The 25,609-nt window shown below is 34.0% G+C and overlaps 1 protein-coding gene across 3 annotated transcripts in view; it reads right to left on the bottom strand.

Moving 5' to 3' along the window:
• The window catches only part of NRDC (nardilysin convertase), a 95,143-nt gene that overhangs the window by 50,423 nt on the left and 19,111 nt on the right, over positions 1–25,609 (bottom strand). For 2 of the 3 annotated variants that reach the window (XM_082370256.1, XM_082370257.1), the window contains exons 2-6: positions 16,757–17,081; positions 14,174–14,307; positions 13,192–13,261; positions 12,950–13,031; positions 11,942–12,095 (exon numbers count right to left, since the gene is read on the bottom strand). In XM_082370256.1, coding sequence (XP_082226382.1) covers positions 11,942–12,095; positions 12,950–13,031; positions 13,192–13,261; positions 14,174–14,307; positions 16,757–17,081 — 765 coding nt within the window. The remainder of the gene's footprint in view (positions 1–11,941; positions 12,096–12,949; positions 13,032–13,191; positions 13,262–14,173; positions 14,308–16,756; positions 17,082–25,609) is intronic. The other variant, XM_082370258.1, reaches the window with a different exon arrangement.

Here is a 25,609-nt window from a genome sequence, read left to right as displayed (position 1 = left end):
CTGTAGAGTATGTACACTAAGAGTGGAATTTTTGGGTCATATGGTAACTCTACGTTTAACTTTTGAGGAAGTTTTCTAACTACATTTTCTAACACAGCTGAACCAACAGCAATGTACGAAAGTTCCAATTTATCCACACATTCACCAATAATTGTAAATGTTCTTCTTTTCAAAGTGGTATCTCACTGAAGTTTTTTTTTTAATTGAAGTATAGTTGATTTACAATGTTGTGTTGATTTCTGCATACAGCACAGTGACTCAGTTATACATATTCTTTTCCATTCTGATTTATCACAGGATATTGAACATAGTTCCTTGTGCTATAAAGTAGGACCTTGTTGTTTATTCATTCTATGTATACTAGTTTACATTTGCTAATCCCAAAGTCCCAATCCTTCCCTCCCCCACCCTCCTACCCCTTGGCAACCACAAGTCTGTTCTCTATGTCTGTGAGTCTTTAAAGCAAAAAAGTGTTTAATTTCAGTGGAGTCCAGTTTGTCTAGTTTTTTCTTTGTTGCTTCTGCTTTTGATGTCATACCTGAAAAACTATTGCCAAGTCCAAGGTCACAAAGATTTATGCCTATGTTCTCTTTAGAGTTTTATAGTTTTTGCTCTTACACTTAAGCATATGTCTCAATTTGTTAATATTTGTATATGGTATGAACAAAGGATCCAACTTCATTCTTTTGCATGTGGATATCCAGTTGTCACAGTAGCATTCGTTGAAAAACTATTCTTTCCTATTGAATTGCCTTGGCACCCTCGCAACTGACAATAAATGTAATGGTTCATTTCTGGAGCCTCAATTCTATTCCACTGAAGTATATGTCTATTCTTATGCCAGTACCATGTTGCCTTGATTACTGTAGATTTGAGTAAGTTTTGAAACTGGGAATATGAGTCCTTTAACTTTGTTCTTTTTCAAGATAATTTTGGCTATTCTTGGTCTCTTCCTTTCCATATGAATTTTAGAATCAGCTCATCAATTTCTTCAAAAAAGACAGCTGAAATTTTGATAAGGATTAAGTTGAATCTGTAGACCAATTTGGGATGTATTGTCATCTTAACAATATTAAGCCTTGTAATCTATGAATATGAGATGGCTTTCCATTAATTTAATTTGTTCTTTAATTTCTTTCAAAAAATTTTTGTGGCTTTCCACAAACAACTCTTACACCTCTTTTGTTAAATTTATTCCTAAGTATTTTATTCTTTTTAATGCTATTGTACATGGAATTTTCTCTTAATTTCATTTTTGTATTTTTCATTGCTAGTGTATAAAAATACAACTGAGTTTTGTACAATGATCTTGATCCTGCAACCTTGTTGAACTTGATATTAGCTCTAATAGGTCATTTGTGGACTCTGTAGGATTATCCATATACAATGAGTTCCTATTATTTGTGGTAGTTATGTTTTCTAAAGTTGTCCTGACTGCTGAATTAGCGAGTATTGAATGACTGTCCTAGGGGTAATACACATACACAGATTATGATCTTAAATCCTAAAGGTATCTCATTCTAGTTGATTCTCTTTTCTTTATTTCACAAAAGAGAGAATGAGGTTCAGAAGTGTTAAGGAAACTGCCTGAGGCCACTTCCCCAGTGGGTACCAGAGTTGGGACTCAAACTCCATAGAACTGGCTCCAGAGCCAGAGCTTCTCTTACTATATTGTACTGTCCCTTATCCTCTGGTCACTTCTGTATGAAAGTTGAAACAAAACGGTAGAGTGTTGCCTTTTTCAACCTCAGCTGAGAATGTGTGTGCCAGGCAACTCAAATTTTTCACAACAATTTTCAAATTTTTTCACAAATTTTTCACATGTCCATGAATGACTACAAAAGCACTGCAAGTATTCATTTTGGAGTTACAAATAAATTTTAGTGAGTAGGTGAATTCTCCACAAATAATGTGATTCATCTGTACAAGATTATGCCATCTGCAAATAGAGATAGTTTTACTTCTTTTTGAATCTTCATGATTTTATTTCATTTTCATGTCTAACTGCTCTAGCTAAAACCTCCACTACAATGTTGAATAGAGGTGGACAGGGCTGATATCTTGATCCTAATCTTTGGGGAATGCTTTCAACCTTTCACCATTAAGTATGATGTTAGTTGTGGGTTATTCATAGATACCCTTTATCAGGTTGAGGAAGTTCCCTTTTATTCCTAGTTTATCAAGTGTTTTATCATGAAAGGGTGCTGGATTCTGTTAGATGCTTTTTCTGTTTATATTAAGATGATTTTTGGAATGTGTTTTTGTCCTTTCTTCTATTAATATGGCATATTATGTTGGTTGGTTTTTGTATGGTGAACTAACCTCGAAATCCTGGGATAAATCCCACCTGGATTGTGCATAATCCTTTTTATATGTTGCTGGATTCAGTTTTGTGGTTTTGTTGAGGATTTCTGCATCTCTATTCATAACAGATACTAGTCTGTAGTTTTCTTGTGCAATGATCTTCTAGTTTTGATATCAGAGTAACACCGGCTTCATAGAATGATTTAGGAAGTGTCCCTCCTCTTCTATATTTTGGAAGAGTTTATGAAGCATTAGTGTTAATTCTTTAAATGTTCGGTAGAATTCACCAGTGAAGTCACCTGGGTCTATACTTTTCATTTGGTAAATTCTTGATTACTAATCCAATCTCTCATTACAGGTCTGTTCAGATTTTCTGTCTTCTTAAGTCAGTTTCAATAGTTTTGTGTCTTTCTAGAAATTTGTCCATTTCGTCTCAGTTATCTATTTGTTGGCATAAAATAGTTCATAATATTCTATTATACTCTTTTTTATTTTGGTTAAGATCATACTAATGTTCACTCTTTCATTCCTCATTTTAATAATCTGAGCCTTCCTTTTTCTTGGTTAGTCTAGCCGAAAGTTTGTCAATTTTGTTCATCTTTTCAAATAACCAACTGTTGGTTTTATCTTCTATTGTTTTTCTATTCCCTATTTATTTCCACTCAAATTTTTATTATGTCCTTCCTTCTGTTTACTTGGGTTTAGATTGCCCTTCTTTGCCTTGTTAATTAAGATGGAAGTTTAGGGTCACTTGAGATCTTTCTTTTTTAATGGAGGTGTTTACAGTTATAAATTTCCCTCTGAGCACTGGTTTCGATACATCCCATAATTTTTGTATGTTGTTTTGATTTTCATTAGTCTCTATTTTTTAAATTTCCCTTGTGATTTCTTTTTTGATCCATTGATTATTTAGGGTAAGGTTGTTTAATTTCTACAGATTTGTGAAATTTCCCAAATTTCCTTCTGTTACTGATTTCTGATTTCATTACATTATAGCTAGAGAACATACTCTGTATAATTTCATCCTTTCAAATTTATTGGGAATAAATTTATTTTATGACCTAATATATATCTATGCTGGAGAAAAATACATGCAGCACTTTAGAAGAATGTGTATTTTGCTGATTTGGGGTGAAGTGTTCTGTAGATGTCTAGTTAGTTTATACTCTTGTTCATGTCTTCTGTTTCTTGTTGATCTACCTAGTTGTTCTATCCTTTATTGAAAGTGGGATATTTACATTTGCAACTATTATTATTTAATTGTGTATTTTTCCCCCTCAATTCTGTCAGTTTTTGCTTTATGTATTTTGAGGTTCCTTTGAAAGATGAACTTATGTTTATAACTGTTATACCTTATTGATGAATTGACCCTTTTATCATTATAAAATTCCCTTGTCTCTAGAAAAAGTTTCATCTTAAAGTCTTATTTTGTCAGATATTAGTTCAATCACTCCAGCTCCCTTTTAATTACTATTTGTATGTATATCTTTTTTCATCTTCTTATTGCCATCCTAGTGGTGTATTTTAATCTAAAGTGTGTCTCTTACAGACAGCATTTATAGCTGACGCATGTTTCTTTACCCAGTCTGCCAGTATCTTGTCTTTTAATTGAAATGCTTAATCTGTTTACATTTAACTTAATTACTGATAAGACAGGATTTATATCTTCCTTTGCTATCTGTTTACTGTAAGTCTTATGTCTTTTTTCCCCTCTATTCCTCCATTGCTGACTTCTTTTTGTTAAAATAGATATTTTCTAGAGTACCATTTAAATTCCCTTGCCATTTCTTTTACTATATTTTTCGTTATTTTCTTAACTAACATCTTAACTTATAAAAATCCATTTTGAATTAATACCAACTTAACTTCAGTAGTATACAAAAACTTCACTCCCATATACCTGTTCTCTCTCCCTTCCTTTGTGTTATTATTGCCATACAAATGATGTCTTTATACATTATATGCCTATCAACACAGATTTATAATTTTTGCTTTATACAGTTAGTTATCTTTTAAATCAGATAGGGAAAAAATTACAAACAAAAAGTATACTTATACTTTCTTTTATATTTACCTATATAGTTACCTTTACCAGTATGCTTTATTTCTTCATGTGGATTTGAGCACCCTTTCATTTCAGTCTGAAGGACTCCATCCATCTAATATGTCATATAGAGAAGATCTGCTAATGACAAACTTAAAACTTGGTTTTTAGTTCATCTGAGATTGTCTTAATTTCTCCATTTAGAAGGATATTTTTGCTGGATATAAAATACTTGGTTTGTAGTCTTTTTCTTTCAGCACTTTGAATGTGTCATATACCATTGCCTTCTTGCCTCCATGATTTCTGATGAGAAAGCACCTGTTTACCTTATTGAGATTAACTTTTATGAAAAAAGCTGCTCTTCTCTTGCTACTTTCAATATTCTTTTTACATTTGGCTTCTGACAGCTTGATTATAATGTATCTTATTGTGAATGTCATTGTTGTGAATACCACTGTGTTTATCCTTCTGGAAATCCTTGAGTTGCTTGAATGTGTAGATTTTGGTCTTTTATCAAATTTGGAAAGAGTTTGGCTATTATACCTTCAAGAATACTTTCTACCCTTTTCTCATTTCCTTTTGGAACTCCTATGATACACATGTTACTATGCTTGATGGTGTCCCACAGATCTCTGAGGCTCTGTTTATTTCTCTTCATTCCTTTTCTTTATTTCTTTTCCTCAGACTGGACAATCCAAACTAACCTTTCTTCAAGTTTGTTTACTCTTTCTCAGCTAACTCAAATCTTCTGTTGAGCCCTTCTAGTTAATTTTTCATTTGAGTTGTACTTCTCAACTCCAGAATTTCTATTTGGTTCTATTTAATAATTTGTATCTCTTTATTGATGTTCTCTATTTAGTAAGACATCATTCTCATATTTTCCTTTAGTTCTTAGACATAGTTTTCTTTAGCTCTTTGAACATAATTAAAATAGGTGATTTAGGATAAAGAAGATGTGGTACATATATACAATGGAATATTACTCAGCCATAAAAAGAAACGAAATTGAGTTATTTGTAGTGAGGTGGATGGATCTAGAGTCTGTCATACAGAGTGAAGTCAGAAAGAGAAAAACAAATACCGTATGCTAACACATATATATGGAATCTAAAAAAAAAAAAATGGTTCTGAAGAACCTAGGGGCAGGACAGGAATAAAGACGCAGATCTAGAGAATGGACTTGAGGACACGGGGAGGGGGAAGGGTAAGCGGGGACGAAGTGAGAGAGCAGCATGGACTTATATATACTACCAAATGTAAAATAGATAGCTAGTGGGAAGCAGCCACATAGCACAGGGAGATCAGATTAGTGCTTTGTGACCACCTAGAGGGGTGGGATAGGGAGGGTGGGAGGGAGATGCAAGAGGGAGGAGATATGGAGATATATGTATATGTATAGCTGATTCACTTTGTTATAAAGCAGAAACTAACACACTATTGTAAAGCAGTTATACTCCAATAAAGATGTTAAAAAAAAAAAAAGGTGATTTAAAGTTTTTGCCTAGTAACTCCAGAATCTGGGCTTTCTTAGGGACAGTTTCTATTGACTACTGTTTTTCTGGTGTTCAGCCATACTTTCTGCATCCCTCATAACTTTCTGTTGAAAACAACATTTTAAATAATGTAACGTGGCAACTCTGTAAATCAAGATTCTCCTCCCTCCTCAGGGTTTGTTGTTATTGCTGTTTGCTGTTCTTACTGTTTATATATTTAGTACCTTTCTTAAACTAATTCTGTAAAGTCCATATTCTTTGGCAAGTACAACCACTGCTTGGTTAGCTTAATGATAATCTTTGGTTGTGGAGAGATTTCATTAAATGCCTTGCCAAGGGGTTCTCTGTGCATATGGGGGGATGCTTTCAACATTCAGTCAGGCAGTTTACAACTCTGCCTTAGCCATCACATTCTGCTTGCCCAGAGACTCAAGGTCAACCATGGTGAGAGCTTAAGGCATTCTTAGGTCTTTCTTGAGCATGCACACAGCCCTGGACATGACACAGCTATATGCACATATGTGACTTTCAAAATTTCCAGGAATATACTGGAGCTTTTCAAAGCCCCTTAGGATATCTCATTTTCCAGTTTTTCCTTTTAAGCTTTTTGAATAGCCTATTTGTTTGCCCCAACTGTTAACCACTGCCTCAGGTAGTCACAAAGGTAAACAACTTCCATCCAAATGTTTTCGACAAATGCCTCCAGAGAAAGATTTTTGCAAATGGGTGAGCTCCCAGTCAGGCCAAATACATAAAAATCCGTGAATGGTGGTTCCCAGGAAATTACCAGACAGGTCAAATAATGAAGATTCTCCAGAATGATGTTTTTAGAGAGCTTTAAATCCATCCAGCCCCCTCCAGTGGCTGCTAGACTGCTGTTTTTTACTGAGATTGTGGGACCTCTTTGTTTTCGAGACTACTGTAGAGCTGGGTAGAGGGCAATGGAAATAGGGCAAGTTAAAATGCCACAAAACTCACTGTTCTTAGTAAGATTTAGTCACTCGCTTGAATAAATACTCCTTGGATTGTTGCAAACTTTTTGTTATTTCCAGAGTTCTGAAAAAGTTGATTTTGACAATTTTGGCAATGTTCTCATTGCTTTTATAGAGGAGGGGCTTTTTGGAGGTCCTATTTCACCATTCTTCTGAGGTCAGTCTGCTTTTTATTTCATTTATTTTCACCATTTCTTTCTTCTTTCTTTGGGCATACTTTGCTGGTCTTACTCAGACTTCCTGAGAGTCATCAGCTCATTAATTTTAAGCCGTTCTTCTTTTCTAGCATATACATTTAAGATTATATATTTCCCTCTAAGTACTACTATAGCTGCATCCCACAACTTTTGTTCTATAATATTTTTATAATTTAATATAAAATACTTTCTAATTTCTGATATGCTTTCCTCTTTTACCCAGGTGTTTCTTAGAAATATATTTAATTTCCAAACATAAGGCAATGTTCTAGTCGGCTTTCTGCTTCTGATTTCTAGCTAAAATTTAACTGTACACTGTTCAGAAAACATAATTAATATGGTTTCAATGCTTTGAAATTTGAGACTGAACTTGTGGCTTAAAATATGGTCAACTGAAAAAATTGTGTAGTTAGAAGGTGTTAATTAGGCATTCTGTATACATCTATGAAAAAAAGTGGTAATCCTTTTGTTATAATCTTCTACATCCTTATTGATTTTACGGTTGTTCTATCAATTACTGAGAAAGGGGTGTTAAATCTCCCACTGCAGTTGGTTACTTGTTCACTGGTTTTTATATCTGATTTACTGTGAGGCTATGTTACTAGATGTGTTCAAACTGGAAATAATTATGTCTTCCTAGTTAAGTTTTATCAATATGAAGTGAGCCTTTTGAACAACAGTAATTTTTTTTTCAAGCCTTACATCTAAGTCTTGAAAACTATTTGATTGGGTTTTTAAAAATCCAGTCTGACAATGTATAATTGGAAATTAATCCACTTACATTTAATGAGAATTACTGTTATATATGGATCAACATCTACCTCCATCCTACTTTGTACTGCTTCTCCCACTTGTTCTGTCTCTCCTACTACTTTTTTTTCTTTGAATTTATTATTAAAAAGAATTATTCCAAATGTTTTCCCTGTACTGGTTTGGAATTTTTATGCTCAAATTGTGTTCTTTTAGAAGTTACCCTAGAAAATATTACATGTATCCTTTTAACTTATCAATGTCTAATGTTAATCAATACCTTATAAAAATACCTTTTTCTCCATTATCATTATTCCTGATTGATAAGTTATTGTTGTTTTAATTCTGTATACTTTTTAAGTTTTATAATTACTGTTTTAAGTAATCAATGTTCATTTATATTTATTCACATAAAATGACTTTCATTGTTCTTCTTTTTTGCATCTCTGATCTGCATTTTCCTTCTGCCTGAAATAAATTCTTTAAATTTCCTTTGGTAAGTTGGCTGGTGGCACACACTCTCAATTGTGTGTCTAAAGGTCTATTTTACAATCATTCTTACAAGGTATTTTTTGCTTGGTGTAGAATTTGTGGTTGGTAGTTATTTTCTTTCAGGCTATTACAGATATCCCACTATCTTTTAGCTTCCAATACTGCTATCGAAAAGTCATCCATCAGACTAACTTATATGACTTTGAAGGAGTTCTGCCCTTCCATCTTGCAAAGATTTTCTATATTTGGTTTTCTGTAGTCACTATATCTTTCTATATGTGGATGTCTTTTAATATACACTTTTGGAATTAGTTAAACTTCTTTAACGTCTGATTTGATGTTCTGGAAATTTTCTAGTGATCAAACCTTCAAGTATTTTGTCTACTCTATTTTTCTCTCCTCTCCTTCTAGGACTCCAGGTAAATACATATTTGACATTTTCACTCTATCTGCTATGTCTCTTTTCCTTTTTTTCTGTACCTTTTATCTTTTTTCTCTTCATGCTGTATTAGGGATTTCTTTTGGTCTATCTTCCAATTCACAAATTCTATCTTCATCTATAGCTACTCTTTTCTTAAACTTGTCCATTGGGTTTCAATTTCAATTATCATGTCTCAGTTCAAAATGCTCTTTCTTTTTTTTATATTTCAAATCCCATAGGTCACATTTTATAGTTTCCTATGCCTTTCAACTGTATTCAAACTTGTCCCTTATTTCTTTAAAACTGAATCATTTTTGTAATTGTACATTCCAATCTCTACGATTTCTAAGGCATTAAAAGTCTTTTTCTGTTTTCTGTTCTCATTCATGTTGTCTTGTTTTGTTGTGTGCCTGCTTACGTGTGACTGAATGCTGGTCACTCTACTTGAAAAACTGTTTATAGGAGTAATGTAAAGCATAAAATAAAGGTATTTTCCTTTTGAGAGGATTTGTGTTTGCTTCTCTTGGGCATCAGAGAACACTACCAGTTCTGGACCATGTTAAATCACAATCAAGGCTTAAGGTTCACTAGACAACTCAGGCATTTTGAAAGCAGGCTGTAATTCCTCAGGATGGCTAATCCATTTCTTCAACCTGAGGGTGATGCCTTCTGGAGTCCCAGTTTATCATGAGAAGGGCATCCTGTTAGACATCCCACTATATGAACATCCTGGGCTTTGATAATTCTTGCTCTTGCCCTGAAATACTGATAAACCAAAGTTCAAATTTATTGAAATTAGCAAATGCCACCAGAGCAAAAGCAGCTTCCATTCTCATTTACTTACTGGAGTAAAAATTCAGTCATCTCCTCAACTTTTTACTTAACCGATTCAAGATACTGATAAACAATGTGACCTGTGAGGGAACTGGGTTTTACTGACCTATTAAAAAATACTGGCACTTAATCTACGCTATATGAGTCCTTTGAAAATGATCCAAAGACTTTTTATTCCTTACTAACTGCAGAAGTGTAATATTTTCATACTTATTATAGTATATGCAATGCTTAATGCTCTACCACTATCTACCATTTACGGCATGAATTCATAGTTTGATATTCTTATTTATTTCTCCTATTAAGCAGTAGCATTCTTCTTATTAATTCTGATAGTTTCTTTTTCTTTTAAGTAGAAATAATCTATAATAAATGTGCAAATATCTTTTGATTTCCTGAAGTGGTCCTTAGATTTCAAATACACAGAATTTCTTAAGAAGAAATGAAACAAGTTCTTTAACTAGACTTTATACCAAGTTTCATCATCTCTGAGTTGGTCAGAATTTATTCAACATATCCCTTGCCTATTCTTTTTTCCAATGAAGTGGATTTTTTCCTTCTTTATATTTGGATATAACCAAATATAAAGTCATGAGAATTCAACTTGTCTACTACTTAAGCTTTCTTCACACATAAAGACCTGTTTCGATGTTGTGAAACTTGGAAGCTGAAAACTTTGAAACAAGAGCAAACATGCAGTCATCCTAAAAGTATTCCTAATTTTCTTGTGGCTTTTTTTTTTTTTTTTTTTGGCCATGCGGCATGTGGGATGTTAGTTCCCCAACCAGGGATTGAACCTGCGCCCCCTGAAGTGGAAGCGTGGAGTCTTAACCACTGGACGGCCAGGGAAGTCCCAGAGTATTCCTAATTTTCTAAGTTTATAGAAGATAAATTTGGGCATCATTTGCATTGTCTTTGTTAATTTCTTTTGTCTCTATTCTTTCATTTGTTATTTGGGAATTAAATGTTTAATTAGAGAAACACTGAGATCAAATATATGTGCTATGAGCATGTCCTTAAGTATACGATTAAAAAAGAGCTATAAACTAGTTCACTGAATGCAAGTAGACAGCCATATTTTAGATTAATGAAGAAAAACCACTAAGTTGTATCCTATTATAAATATTGTCATCAAAGTAATTGTATCAATTTTAATGGAATTTTGGCATTGTTTTAGGACAAAAAGTTGTTAATTTGGGGGTTCAAGAACACATAAAATATTTATTTCATTGAAAATAATGGCATATGCTTTCAACTTACAGGAATTTACCTAGAAGTTTTCTCAGGGTTCAATTAATCTCTTAAGGGATGAGACAATTTTTTTAAGAAAACTGGACCTTTGTCATGGTTTGAGGTTTTTTTTTGCCATTTGTGTTTTGATTTTATGGCATTTTTTTCTATTAAAGAAAAACTGTATTAATTCATTCAAGAAATATCAAGTATCTGCCAAATTCTTGATGCTGGAGATATATCGACAAAAAATAGTCCAAAATTTCTGCCCTCAGGGCTTACATTATACTGGTCAAACTTGAGATTTCTTTTTTTATATTTCAATCTTACATTTATCTAGATTTTGGTATAAAGTGACACCTTTTTTTCCAGCGTAGGCTTTGGTTTACAACCTTGTGATAGCAAAGCTCTACTAATGCCCTGACATAAACTTTCTAGAAGACAATTTTACAGTGAGTATCAAAAGTTCTTTTAAAAAAAGTTTTAAAAATATTCATGAAAATAGACTGAGAAATTTCACTCCTTAGAACTTAACTAAAAGAAATAATTAAGGATGTACACAAAGATTAGGATATTCATCATAGCATTACAATACTAGAAAACTGGAAACATTTCAACTGTCCAATAATATGTTACTGGCTGAACAGATTATGGTACTTCTACACAATATGAATCATACACAATCACTTAAAATCATGCTTTATAAATTATAAAATTATATGTAAAAGTGATATACCTTGTTTAAAAATATGAAAAGATATGAACAAGCTGATCCCATATACATTACGAGTATAGATAGCTATATTCCAAAATATCAATCACAGTTAACTCTAGATTATGAAATTGGGAGCAATCTTATCTCTTTTTGCTTCTCTGTTTTTCCATATTTTCTACTAAATTAGAAAATAACAATTGCAATAATGAGTCAATAGAGACTATGTTACATACAAAACTCAAAAGGTGTTTAAAGGGCTTCAGTTTAATCTTTAAAACAAAGACTAAGGATTACAGAACAAGAGCCAAGGTGTATTTATAATTTGCTCTTTTCTCCAAATAAAGCATTGTGACAATTCTACAGAATTAGAACACTGCTCGAAAAGAAATACCATAGAACAATGCCCAATATTTCCAATTGTAAGGTGGCAATAGATAATCAAAATAAAAATACATTTTGAGTTAATTACCTATCCAGGGCTTCTTTGAAGTACTTCCTCTGGACATCAAACTGAAAGACTGTACGTTCACAATCAGTTGAAGCATTATCACTACCCCCATGTTTCTTCAGGAAGGCGTCAAACCCATTCTCATCTGGATATTTCAAACTACCCATGAATACCACTAAGTGGAAAGAACACAGTCACAGAACACAAAGATACAGGCAATGTTTTTATTAACAAGGATGAAATTTCTCATATGCAGAAAAAAAAAAAAGAAAATATGCCAACACATGAACAATGGTTACGTCTGGATAATACTTTCTTCATTACACTTCTGTTTTTGTAATTTTCTATAATGTTCATATATTACTTTTATACTCAAAGCCTAGACATTTTATTTTTAATGAAAGAAATACATAATTTATTTGTGAAAAGGTTAAAATGTAAACACAGACGTATAAGCAGATTAATTTCTACTATAAAATCTCATAAGATGAGAAGTTTACCCTCAAGTATTGAATAGCTTAGAAAACCAGAACACAAAAAAACGAGTAATTCAAGTATTCATAACTGTATGGCATTCACAAAGGTTTTACTTGGGTACATTCATAATTAAACTGAAGATTTTCTGTTTTGTTTTGATATTAATCATGCCTTTTTATCTTCTGTATTTCTGATGCTTTGACATCTTGAGGCCTTGCCAGCCCTGGAAGAGACTGCCCCTCCCAAGGCTATAGCCTAAATTCCTAGAGGTTAGCAATTTTCTCCTGATTTGTTGGGCTTCCTGTACCTGAATAATAAAACCTACATTTTAAAATAGTTTTCTAAGTGGTTTCACTCTAATCCTCAAAACTAGTGCACTCAAGGAGATTAAAATTAAGTCTTCCCCTATGACATCCACTAACATTTTTTCTTAGTTTTTCTCTTATTAAACAAATTATAATTCTACCAAACCAGTTACTTATCTTTGAAATCATTTCATACAAATTTAGAGGGAAAAACACACCCGGGAATGATATTTTACAAAGATCTTACTGTGCTCCAAAAAGTGTGCCAGCCCAGGCAGGTCATCCGGATCAGCAAAACTCCCAACTCCAACACAAAGAGCCGCTGCAGACTGGAGTAAGTAGAACACATACAAATAAACAGTGAGTCAATCCTAAAGGAATAATATTATCATCTCATTTTAAAGATTCACTTGGAGATGGACTTTTTCCAATAGAAAGTAACAAAATTCTTTCCCTGAGAATCAGGAGGAGCAGCAAAGTGAAACTCACCAGAACTGTGTCAGTTTCACCCTGCTGCTCCTCCTCTTGCCATCCTGCCAAATGCTGAACAGGTGCAGACCTAAGGAAAAAAGCAGAAACAGACAGAAAAAAGGGAAGCGGGACTGGCCAGCCCACCCAAGTATTATTTTGTGTCAGCATTTCAAAGTTCTGGACCAAGTTTGTTTCCTGATTTATCAGATTTCAGAAATCTTCAGAAGTAATATACCTGAGTAGATTCTGTCTAAAGATCTCTAAGCAATTAAAGGCTCTCTGTGTTCAGTAACTCAGTTACTAGATGGAAACTTCTCAATATGTTACTCAGAAAATCTTGTTTTTATTAAAACAGGGCATAAAATAACAAGTCAGGAAAACAACTAACAAAGAAAATAAATAAATGGTTAAGAAAGAAAATCTTTAACTATTAAAAAACTACAAAACTGAACTTTAAAGAGGCTTTTTAGTTCTTCACTTCTTATTGAAGATATATAGAATACTTATTGGTTGATATTCTCCCAATACCTTGGGAAAATCAGTTTCCAACAAAATAGATGGTCAGGAGGCATACCAAATTCTGCATTTAAAATGATCAGGGCATACCATTATATCATTATAAGTTAAAAGGTACAAAAGGGGAGAGAAAAATAGTCAATTTGAATCCTTGAGGATAGAAAGTTGAATTATTAACTTTCCCAAATTTTACAAATGTCAATTTTAAAGGGCTAACAGATTTGATGACACAAGACTGTTTTGATAAATGGTTATCCTCTTAGAGGGCTTTTAAAAAATAGCATACACCTGGTATAAAGTCTAACCATGTGTCAGGGGAGAAAAAAAAAAAAAGTACGTTTTTGGAAGAACCAAATAGTCTCACTTGATACCATAAATCCCATACTTAAGACTTAGGCACATAAACTCAGTTACAACATGAGGGAATATCCACTTCTTCAAGGCACAGTCTAACCTGTTCTGTGATGTTTAATAGATGCCTAACCTGCTTTCAGCTCCAACTACCCCATAAAGTTTTCTTGTCTCGACCAGCAGGGTTGAAGACATTTTTGTATAAGTTGACTTAAACCACAGTCTATCAGTCAGCTTTGACCACAGCAAAAACAGGCTCTGCGATTGCTAGAAAAGAAATTCATACTTGATAATTATCTACCCAAGAAATTCATACTTGAAAAATTCATACTTGAGAATTGACTTAAGAAAGGCCTAAACAAATCATAATTCAGCATATATCATACTTAAATTCCAATCTTATTAATTTATCAAAGCTTTCAGATCAAGTACAATTTCCTTTTGAGAGGAAGAAAATAGGGATAAAAATGATAACTCAAAAGAGTAGTTAACTTCCTAATTAGGTAAAAGTTCTCCAAAAACCTCAAAATTATTTCTTCCCACTATCCTTATAAATTCGCATATTTATCCTGAACACATTTCACATTTTTCAAACAAAAAATCATAAAACCGCTGCAAACCCTATACTACTCTTAAGCCACCTCTTACCTAGACTACCTACGTTATTTCCCTTTTGTAGTAGGCATTTATTCATTCAATGAATATAAATCATTTTCCCAGATCATGGGATCAAAGGAAAGCCTTTCACTCGTGTACCCACTGCAGCTGAATCTAAACAATTCTATCTCTTCTTCAAATTGCATTAGGTTCCTCCATTCCTTTCTAATATCCAGAGAATGAGCTATCAATATCTTATGAGGGAATATATCATACCAAGTTCTCAGAAAAGAAAGGCAGCATCTAAGCCATTTTTTAAATGATCTCTAGAATGTGACCTTGCTGCTTCTAGACGAGGTAACATTTGGAGTTTGATGCACTTAAGCAAGATAAAAAGGGGTACCCAAAATACTGGATGCACATCTTCATTTGTCAAAGAGGTTCACAATTTCTGTATAAGATATTTTATTACATCTTGACAATAAAATTGGCTGTCAAAACAATTCTTAATTTAATCCTAGAGTTTTGCTTATCAGTTGATAGAAGGTATAAAGAAGTCTAAAAACACAGGAAAAGCTACAAATAGACAGACAGACATATAGAAAGAAACTTACAGACAAGGAATATTCAGTTATGAAGTTATAACACAGTAAGTTTTGGAGCTAAAATGGACTTTAAAATTTATGTAACCTAATTCTCTTGTTTTAGAAATGAGAAAAAAATGAGAAAATGAAAAGGCCTAAGATCATTCAGAAAGATAGTGACAGACTCAGAATTAGAATTCAGGTTTCCTGACTGTCAATGTTCTTTCCATTCTGACTTTTATCATTTCTTCCCTTCTATTATTCCTCTATTTGGAATTACGAGATCTATTTTAAATTAAAAGTGAACTTATTAATTCCCGATTTACTTACAAAGACTTTAGTATAGACTATCAAGTAGCATATATATATATATATATATATATTTTTTTTTTTTTTTTTTTCCCCAGTGTTTTTGTTCTCATCCCTAAAGCTTTCCAAGCTAAAACCACTTGACCTATCTTGCTCTCCCAAAACAGGCATCACTTGCAATCTGAATAGCAAGGGCAAATAGCTTCTTTAAACATGACTTAATCCCTCCAACACCTCAGTGAAAGAATTGCCACAATCTTCTTTAAAAAAAAAATAATTTTTTCCAGGAAGAGTATCTATCAAAGAATTTATTTAGGCCATATCTACTACTTAAATCTCACCTCTTCACACTTTGAGAGCTGACTTCATAGTATTATACATATGACCTTTAGATTTTAGTGTTAATAATCTGAACTTAATTCATTCTTTGAGGACTGTACCATGTTGAATGCCTTATCAATATTCAAGATACTAGCTTTAATAAACATTTGCTGATCAATTCCACTATAATAGCTCCAGAATATTATCCTCCAATATAGGTACTTCCTACTGCAAAATGGAAGCATTCTTCAAAAAATATCCAGAGAGGAAAATTATCTCTATCAAGCCCTATTTATCTATTCACCTATTGTTATTATATGTTTCACTAACTAAGCTCAACTCCCCATTTCTATTTCATTTCTTCCAATTTACTTATTATTTATTCAGACCTTTGGTGCTTCCTCATAAAAAGAGATAAATCACATTCAATTACCAAGACAGAAATTACCCATATGAGGACTCTTAGAACCCTAGGCCCAGGTGAGGACTCTACACTAGGCTTGTTCTTTTCTTATGCTTTTTCCAGTCTCTCCAAGGATGATACTCTCACTTGCTCCTCTATACCAGACTAAGAATTATGCAGATCCTCACCTCCAGGCATTTGTTTTTAAAACATATAATGCAATCAAATACTACCAGTGATTACCTCTGAGAGTTATGGTTATGGGCAACTTTTATATTTTTGTTTTTCTTTATTTTCCATTAGCTTCTATAATAAGCATTTGTAACTTTTATAATTAGAGCAAAATATTTTTTAAATGTAATCTTTATACAGAATAAATATACCTTTACTAAGATCAAAAGATATATATTTCCTTTTGGCCATTAAGAGATAAAACATAAGTTTGGAACTTATCCCAAGGAATTTCCAAATTAGAAAAAGATATAACAGACATGATTCACACCTGTTTTTCAGTGGTTTTCTTTCTAGCTTCTGCCCTCTCTTCTAATTCTTCCAATTCATTATCCTCAGTATCAAGATCATCATCATCATGTTCATCATCATCATCATCAAACTCATCTTCATCATCAAAACCCTCTTCATCATCATCTTCTATTTCTGCTCCAGAATCTTCATCATCGTCGTCGTCATCGTCGTCATCATCTTCTTCTTCTTCTTCCTCCTCTTCTTCTTCCTCTTCATCATCTGTTGCATCACCCATTTTACCTTCCATATTACTTAGGTCTGAAATCAAAAGTGCCTGCAAGCCATTTCGTAATTTGATGTATCTAAAACAAAAAAAAAAGAAAAAAAAAAATCACAAAACATTTGAGTCAGCCATTCATTATACTACACCAACACAAGTGATCAGCTTAGCAGAATTATTTTAATAATCCAAGTACACACACACACACACCCAACACTATTTTTAAACTAATGAAAACTGGTTGATTCTGAGGAGGAGAACCTCAAAAGCTTATCACTTTCCAAGTATCTACAGGGAAAGGATGAGAGAGACGCTTCCCTGTTTGTATTTTCTAAATACAGGGAATCTACCCTGTTTGTATTTTTAATTTTGAACTATGAAAATATATTTACCTATTCAAAAACTAAATTTTAGAAGTTAAACATAGACAACAAACCCACCACCCAGCCTCCCTTACTATTTTTTTTAGCTTATAAGTATTTAATAAACATTCTACCATACCAGAAGACCGACCCTAAAAGAAACATATCACTCAATATACAGAGCAGTCATAACAGCTTAAATATTAAATCAAAATCTCATTATATTTAAACTCTGTTGATTCCCTTTGGTACAATGTGTTTGATATTTTATACCAGTCTCCAAAGATGCTTTTATGAACTAAGAAAATGGCTACATCTCTAAGAAAAGTAAATCCCACAGACTAGTAGCCCCACTGTAAGCATGATTATCCTAATTAGTAAAACTGTTGTGCCAGTTTGATGACTGAGTACCTATGACAAACTTCTCACATTTATACTCATTCTTCAGTGTGTTAGTCAATAAACATTTACTTAGCAGCCTGAAGTGTATCAGATACATTAAGGGTAAAGAGAATAAAATCGCATTATTCATCCTCAGGCACTCACTGTCTAGTACAATACAATAAAGCCAAAACAATACAGAATGACAGAGGTAAACAGAATGTTAGAAAGAAGGAAGCAGTCAGGGAAGGCTTCTGAGATAAGGTACACTTAACCTGAGCACTGAAGATGGAAAAAAAAAAAAGTTTTCTAGCAGAAACTATGAAAAATAACATGCAACAAGAAAAGGAGCCTATGAGTCAAGATGGAAGACAAAACACATGGATTTCTCTCCTTCCCATATCAAAAATCACATTTAAAAAACAGGAAAAAAATGTTATGGTTATTTTTCATTTTCGTTTTGTTTAAGAACAAAATCACAACAGACTTAGAAAATGTTAGCATAGGAAACCATAAACAAGACGAAAAGACAACCTACAGAATGGAGGAAAATATCTGCAAATGATACAACAAACAAGGGGTTAATTTCCAAAATGTACAAACAGCTCATATAACTCAATATCAAAAAACAAACAACACAATCAAAAAATGGTTAGGAGACCTAAATAGACATTTCTCCAAAGAAAACATACAGGTGGCCAACAGATACATGAAAAGATGCTCAATACCACTAATTATTAGAGAAATGCAAATCAAAACTACAATGAGGGACCAGAGGGCAGACAGCAGAAGCAAGAAAATACAATCCTGCAGCCTGTGGAACAAAAACCACATTCACAGAAACATAGACAAGATGAAAAGGCAGAGGGCTATATACCAGATGAAGGAACAAGATAAAACCCCAGAAAAACAACTAAATGAAGTGGAGATAGGCAACCTTCCAGAAAAAGAATTCAGAATAATGATAGTGAAGATGATCCAGGACCTCGGAATAAGAATGGAGGCAAAGATCGAGAAGATGCAAGAAATGTTTAACAAAGACCTAGAAGAATTAAAGAACAAACAAACAGAGATGACCAATACAATAACTGATATGAAAACTACACTAGAAGGAATCAATAGCAGAATAACTGAGGCAGAAGAACGGATAAGTGACCTGGAAGACAGAATGGTGGAATTCACTGCTGTGGAACAGAATAAAGAAAAAAGAATGAAAAGAAAAGAAGACAGCCTAAGAGACCTCTGGGACAACATTAAACGCAACAACATTCGCATTATAGGGGTCCCAGAAGGAGAAGAGAGAGAGAAAGGACCCGAGAAAATATTTGAAGAGATTATAGTCGAAAACTTCCCTAACATGGGAAAGGAAATAGCCACCCAAGTCCAGGAAGCGCAGAGAGTCCCATACAGGATAAACCCAAGGAGAAACATGCCAAGACACATAGTAATCAAATTGACAAAAATTAAAGACAAAGAAAAATTCTTGAAAGCAGCAAGGGAAAAACGACAAATAACATACAAGGGAACTCCCATAAGGTTAACAGCTGATTTCTCAGCAGAAACTCTACAAGACAGAAGGGAGTGGCATGGTATACTTAAAGTGATGAAAGGAAAGAACCTACAACCAAGATTACTCTACCCGGCAAGGATCTCATTTAGATTTGATGGAGAAATCAAAAGCTTTACAGACAAGCAAAAGCTAAGAGAATTCAGCACCACCAAACCAGCTCTACAACAAATGCTAAAGGAACTTCTCTAAGTGGGAAACACAAGAGAGGAAAAGGACCTACAAAAACAAACCCAAAACAATTAAGAAAATGGTCACAGGAACATACATATTGATAATTACCTTAAACGTGAATGGATTAAATGCTCCAACCAAAAGACACAGGCTTGCTGAATGGATACAAAAACAAGCCCCATATATATGCTGTCTACAAGAGACCCACTTCAGACCTAGGGACACATGCAGACTGAAAGTGAGGGGATGGAAAAAGATATTCCATGCAAATGGAAATCAAAAGAAAGCTGGAGTAGCTATACTCATATCAGATAAAATAGACTTTAAAATAAAGAATGTTACAAGAGACAAGGAAGGACACTACATAATGATCAAGGGATCAATCCAAGAAGAAGATATAACAATTATAAATATATATGCACCCAACATAGGAGCACCTCAATACATAAGGCAACTTCTAACAGCTATAAAAGAGAAAATTGACAGTAACACAATCATAGTGGGGGACTTTAACACCTCACTTACACCAATGGACAGAGCACCCAAACGGAAAATAAATAAGGAAACAGAAGCTTTAAATGACACAATAGACCAGATAGATTTAATTGATATTTATAGGACATTCCATCCAAAAACAGCAGATTACACTTTCTTCTCAAGTGTGCACGGAACATTCTCCAGGATAGATCACATCTTGGGTCACAAATCAAGCCTCAGTAAATTTAAGAAAACTGAAATCATATCAAGCATCTTTTCTGACCACAACGCTATGAGATTAGAAATGAATTACAGGGAAAAAAACGTAGAAAGCACAAACACATGGAGGCTAAACAATACGTTACTAAATAACCAAGAGATCACTGAAGAAATCAAAGAGGAAATCAAAAAATACCTAGAGACAAATGACAATGAAAACACGACGATCCAAAACCTATGGGATGCAGCAAAAGCAGTTCTAAGAGGGAAGTTTATAGCTATACAAGCCTACCTAAAGAAACAAGAAAAATCTCAAGTAAACAATCTAACCTTACACCTAAAGGAACTAGAGAAAGAAGAACAAACAAAACCCAAAGTTAGCAGAAGGAAAGAAATCATAAAGATCAGAGCGGAAATAAATGAAATAGAAACAAAGAAAACAATAGCAAAGATCAATAAAACTAAAAGCTGGTTCTTTGAGAAGGTAAACAAAATTGATAAGCCATTAGCCAGACTCATCAAGAAAAAGAGGGAGAGGACTCAAATCAATAAAATTAGAAATGAAAAAGGAGAAGTTACAACAGACACCGCAGAAATACAAATCATCCTAAGAGACTACTACAAGCAACTCTATGCCAATAAAATGGACAACCTGGAAGAAATGGACAAATTCTTAGAAAGGTATAACCTTCCAAGACTGAACCAGGAAGAAACAGAAAATATGAACAGACCAATCACAAGTAATGAAATTGAAACTGTGATTAAAAATCTTCCAACAAACAAAAGTCCAGGACCAGATGGCTGCACAGGTGAATTCTATCAAACATTTACAAAAGAGCTAACACCCATCCTTCTCAAACTCTTCCCAAAAATTGCAGAGGAAGGAACACTCCCAAACTCATTCTAGGAGGCCACCATCACCCTGATACCAAAACCAGACAAAGATACTACAAAAAAAGAAAATTACAGGCCAATATCACTGATGAATATAGATGCAAAAATCCTCAACAAAATACTAGCAAGCAGAATCCAACAACACATTAAAAGGATCATACACCACGATCAAGTGGCATTTATCCCAGGGATGCAAGGATTCTTCAGTATACGCAAATCAATCAATGTGATACACCATATTAACCAATTGAAGAATAAAAACCATATGATCATCTCAATGGATGCAGAAAAAGCTTTTGATAAAATTCAACACCCATTTCTGATAAAAACTCTCCAGAAAGTGGGCATAGAGGGAACCTACCTCAACATAATAAAGGCCATATACAACAAACCCACAGCAAACATCATTCTCAATGGTGAAAAACTGAAAGCGTTTCCTCTAAGATCAGGAACGAGACAAGGATGTCCACTCTCACCACTACTATTCAACATAGTTTTGGAAGTCCTAGCCACGGCAGAGAAGAAAAAGAAATAAAAGGAATACAAATTGGAAAAGAAGTAGTAAAACTGTCACTGTTTGCAGATGACATGATACTATACATATAGAGTCCTAAAGATGCCACCAGAAAACTACTAGAGCTAATCAATGAATTTGGTAAAGTTGCAGGATACAAAATTAATGCACAGAAATCTCTTGCATTCCTATACACTAATGATGAAAAATCTGAAAGAGAAATTATGGAAACACTCCCATTTACCATTGCAGCAAAAAGAATAAAATACCTAGGAATAATCCTACCTAGGGAGACAAAAGACCTGTATGCAGAAAACTATAAGACACTGATAAAAGAAATTAAAGATGATACCAGCAGATGGAGAGATATACCATGTTCTTGAATTGGAAGAATCAATATTGTGAATATGACTATACTACCCAAAGCAATCTACAGATTCAATGCAATCCCTATCAAATTAGCAATGGCATTTTTTACGGAACTAGAAGAAATCATCTTAAAATTTGTATGGAGACACAAAAGACCCCGAATAGCCAACGCAGTCTTGAGGGAAAAAAATGGAGCTGGAGGAATCAGACTCCCTAACTTCAGACTATACTACAAAGCTACAGTAATCAAGACAATATGGTACTGGCACAAAAACAGAAACATAGATCAATGGAACAAAATAGAAAGCCCAGAGATAAACCCACGCACCTATGGTCAACTAATCTATGACAAAGGAGGCAAAGATATACAATGGAAAAAAGACAGTCTCTTCAATAAGTGGTGCTGGGAAAACTGGACAGCTACATGTAAAAGAATGAAATTAGAATACTCCCTAACACCATACACAAAAATAAACTCAAAATGGATTCGAGACCTAAATGTAAGACCGGACACTATAAAACTCTTAGAGGAAAGCATAGGAAGAAAACTCTTTGACATAAATCACAGCAAGATCTTTTTTGATCCACCTCTCAGAGTAATGTAAATAAAAACAAACATAAACAAATGGGATCTAATGAAACTTCAAAGCTTTTGCACAGCAAAGGAAACCATAAACAAGACGGAAAGACAACCCTCAGAATGGGAGAAAATATTTGCAAACGAATCAATGGACAAAGGATTAATCTTCAAAATATATAAACAGCTCATGCAGCTCAATATTAAAGAAACAAACAACCCAATCCAAAAATGGGCAGAAGACCTAAATTGACATTTCTCCAAAGAAGACATACAGATGGCCAAGAAGCACATGAAAAGATGCTCAACATCACTAATTATTAGGGAAATGCAAATCAAAACTACAATGAGGTATCACTTCACACCAGTTAGAATGGGCATCATCAGAAAATCTACAAACAACAAATGCTGGAGAGGGTGTGGAGAAAAGGGAACCCTCTTGCACTGTTGGTGGGAATGTAAATTGATACAGCCACTATGGAGAACAACATGGAGGTTCCTTAAAAAACTAAAAATAGAATTACCATATGATTCAGCAATCCCACTACTGGGCATATATCCAGAGAAAACCGTAATTCAAAAAGACACATGCACCCCAATGTTCATTGCATCACTATTTACAATAGCCAGGTCATGGAAGCAACCTAAATGCCCATCGACAGATGAATGGATAAAGAAGTTGTGGTACATATATACAACGGAATATTACTCAGCCATAAAAAGGAACGAAATTGAGTCATTTGTTGAGACATGGATGGATCTAGAGACTGTCATACAGAGTGAAGTAAGTCAGAAAGAGATAAACAAATATCGTATATTAACGCATGTATGTGGAACCTAGAAAAATGGTACAGATGAACTGGTTTTCAGGGCAGAAGTTGAGACACAGATGTAGAGAACAAACGTATGGACACCAAGGGGGGAAAACCGCGGTGGGGTGGGGATGGTGGTGTGCTGAATTGGGCGATTGGTATTGACATGTATACACTGATGTGTATAAAATTGATGATTGATTAAAAAAAAAAGTAAAAAAAAAAAAACTACAATGAGGTACCATCTCACACCAGTCAGAATGGCCATCATCAAAAAGTCTACAAATAATAAATGCTAGAGAGGGTGTGGAGAAAAAGAAACCCTCCTACACTGTTGGTGGGAATGTAAATTGGTGCAGCCACTATGGAAAATAGTATGAAGTTTCCTTAAAAAAACTAAAAACAGAGTTACCATATGATCCAGCAATCCTACTCCTGGTCATATATCCAGAAAAAATGAAAACTCTAATTTGAAAAGATACATGCACACCAATGTTCATAGCAGTACTATTTATAATAGCCAAGACATGGAAGCAACCTAAGTGTCCATCAACAGATGAATGGATAAAGAAGATGTTACACACACATGTACACATACACACACACACAGTGAAATATTACTTAGCCATAAAAAAAGAATGAAATATTGCCATCTACAGCAACATGGATGGACCTAGAGATTATGATACTGAGTGAAGTAAGTCAGGGAGAGAAAGACAAATATTATATCACTTATATGTGGAATCTAATACAAATGAATTTATTTACAAAACAGAAACAGACTCACAGACGTAAAAAACAAACTTATGGTTACCAAAGGGGAAAGGGAGGGTGGGGAGAAATAAGTTAGTAGTATGGGATTAAAAGATACACACCACTATATATAAAATAGATAAACAACAAGGATTTATGTATAGCAAAGGGAACTATATTCAATATCTTATAGTAATGAAAAAGAATCTGAAAAATATATTATTTATATATATGTATAACTGAATCACTTTGCTGTATACCTGAAACTAACACAGTAATGTAAATCAACTATACTTCAATAAAAGAAAGAAAAGGATGCCGTTACACAGATCAGAAGTTTTTAGAAATTATTAGAAAACAACGTGCGAAATTTAATCAGATTAATGGAGAAAATAGAAAAGAGAACATGACAGGGTATTAGTTCTTCCCAAGAAAGTCTGAAAAAAGAGCCTACCCTCCCCACTCCCACCCCACACACATACCTCAAGTCTATCCTTAGCAGCCTGAAGAAAGCAGATCAGGTGTATTATGGGCTAACTTGTGTTCCTCCAAAAGTCTTATGTAAAAAGTCTTAACCTCAGAATGTGACTGTATTTAGAAATAAGGTCTTTAAAGATGTGATTAAGTTAAAATAAGGCCATTATGGTGGGCCCTGGTCTAATCTGACTGGTGTCCTGATTAAGAGGAGGAAATCTGGACACACAGACACTGGACATGCCCACACACAGATCAAAGAGCAGATGGGGAGACAGCAAGAAGACCGTCATCTGCAAGCCAAAGGGAGAGGCCTCAGAAGAAACCAAACCTACTGACAGCTTTATCTTGGACTTCTAACCTCCAGAATTGTAAGAAAATAAATTTCTGTAGTTTAAGTCACTTTGGTATTTTGTTATGGCAGCCCTAACAAACTAATACAAGGCCATTTCTCTTTTCAAAAACCATCAATGGCTTCCCATCATACTTGGAATAAAATCCAAAATCCTTACCAGGGCCTAGAAAGCTCCACATAATCTGGCGCCCCACCACTTCTCCAAACTTCTTTCCTACTCTTCCCTCATTCTCTTTGCTCTGACCGAAACGTTATTGCTCTTTCTTGAACATCTGCTCCATCTCTTTCAAGTCTTTGCTAAAATGTCCCCTTTTCAAACACACTTTCTCTGATGCACTATCTAATATTGCACCCCAGTCCATCCCTATCCTCTTTTATCCTGTTTTAACTTTTTTCACACTATTTATCATCACTTGTTTTTGTTTTTTAGTTTTTTGGGGTTTTAAAAAAATTTTCTGTCTGCACCTTTAGAAAGTTAGCTCTGAGGGCAGGGCTTTTCTTTTTCTTCATAGCTATATTCCCAGCACCTAAGACATTGCCTGGCACTTAGGAAACATTTAAGAAATATTTGTTGAATGAACAAAAAGAATGTTAATGCCTAAAGGGGGCCTGATACATGATAGGTACTTTATATCTGCTAAATGAAACAAAATACCAAGTAATTTTATAAAATAAGTAAAAT

The sequence above is a fragment of the Balaenoptera borealis genome, assembly GCF_965194805.1.
Source record: "Balaenoptera borealis genome assembly, chromosome: 1".
Lineage (NCBI taxonomy): Eukaryota > Metazoa > Chordata > Mammalia > Artiodactyla > Balaenopteridae > Balaenoptera > Balaenoptera borealis.
The sequence above is the reverse complement of the archived record's forward strand: the minus strand, read 5'-3'. Positions and strand labels throughout refer to the sequence as shown.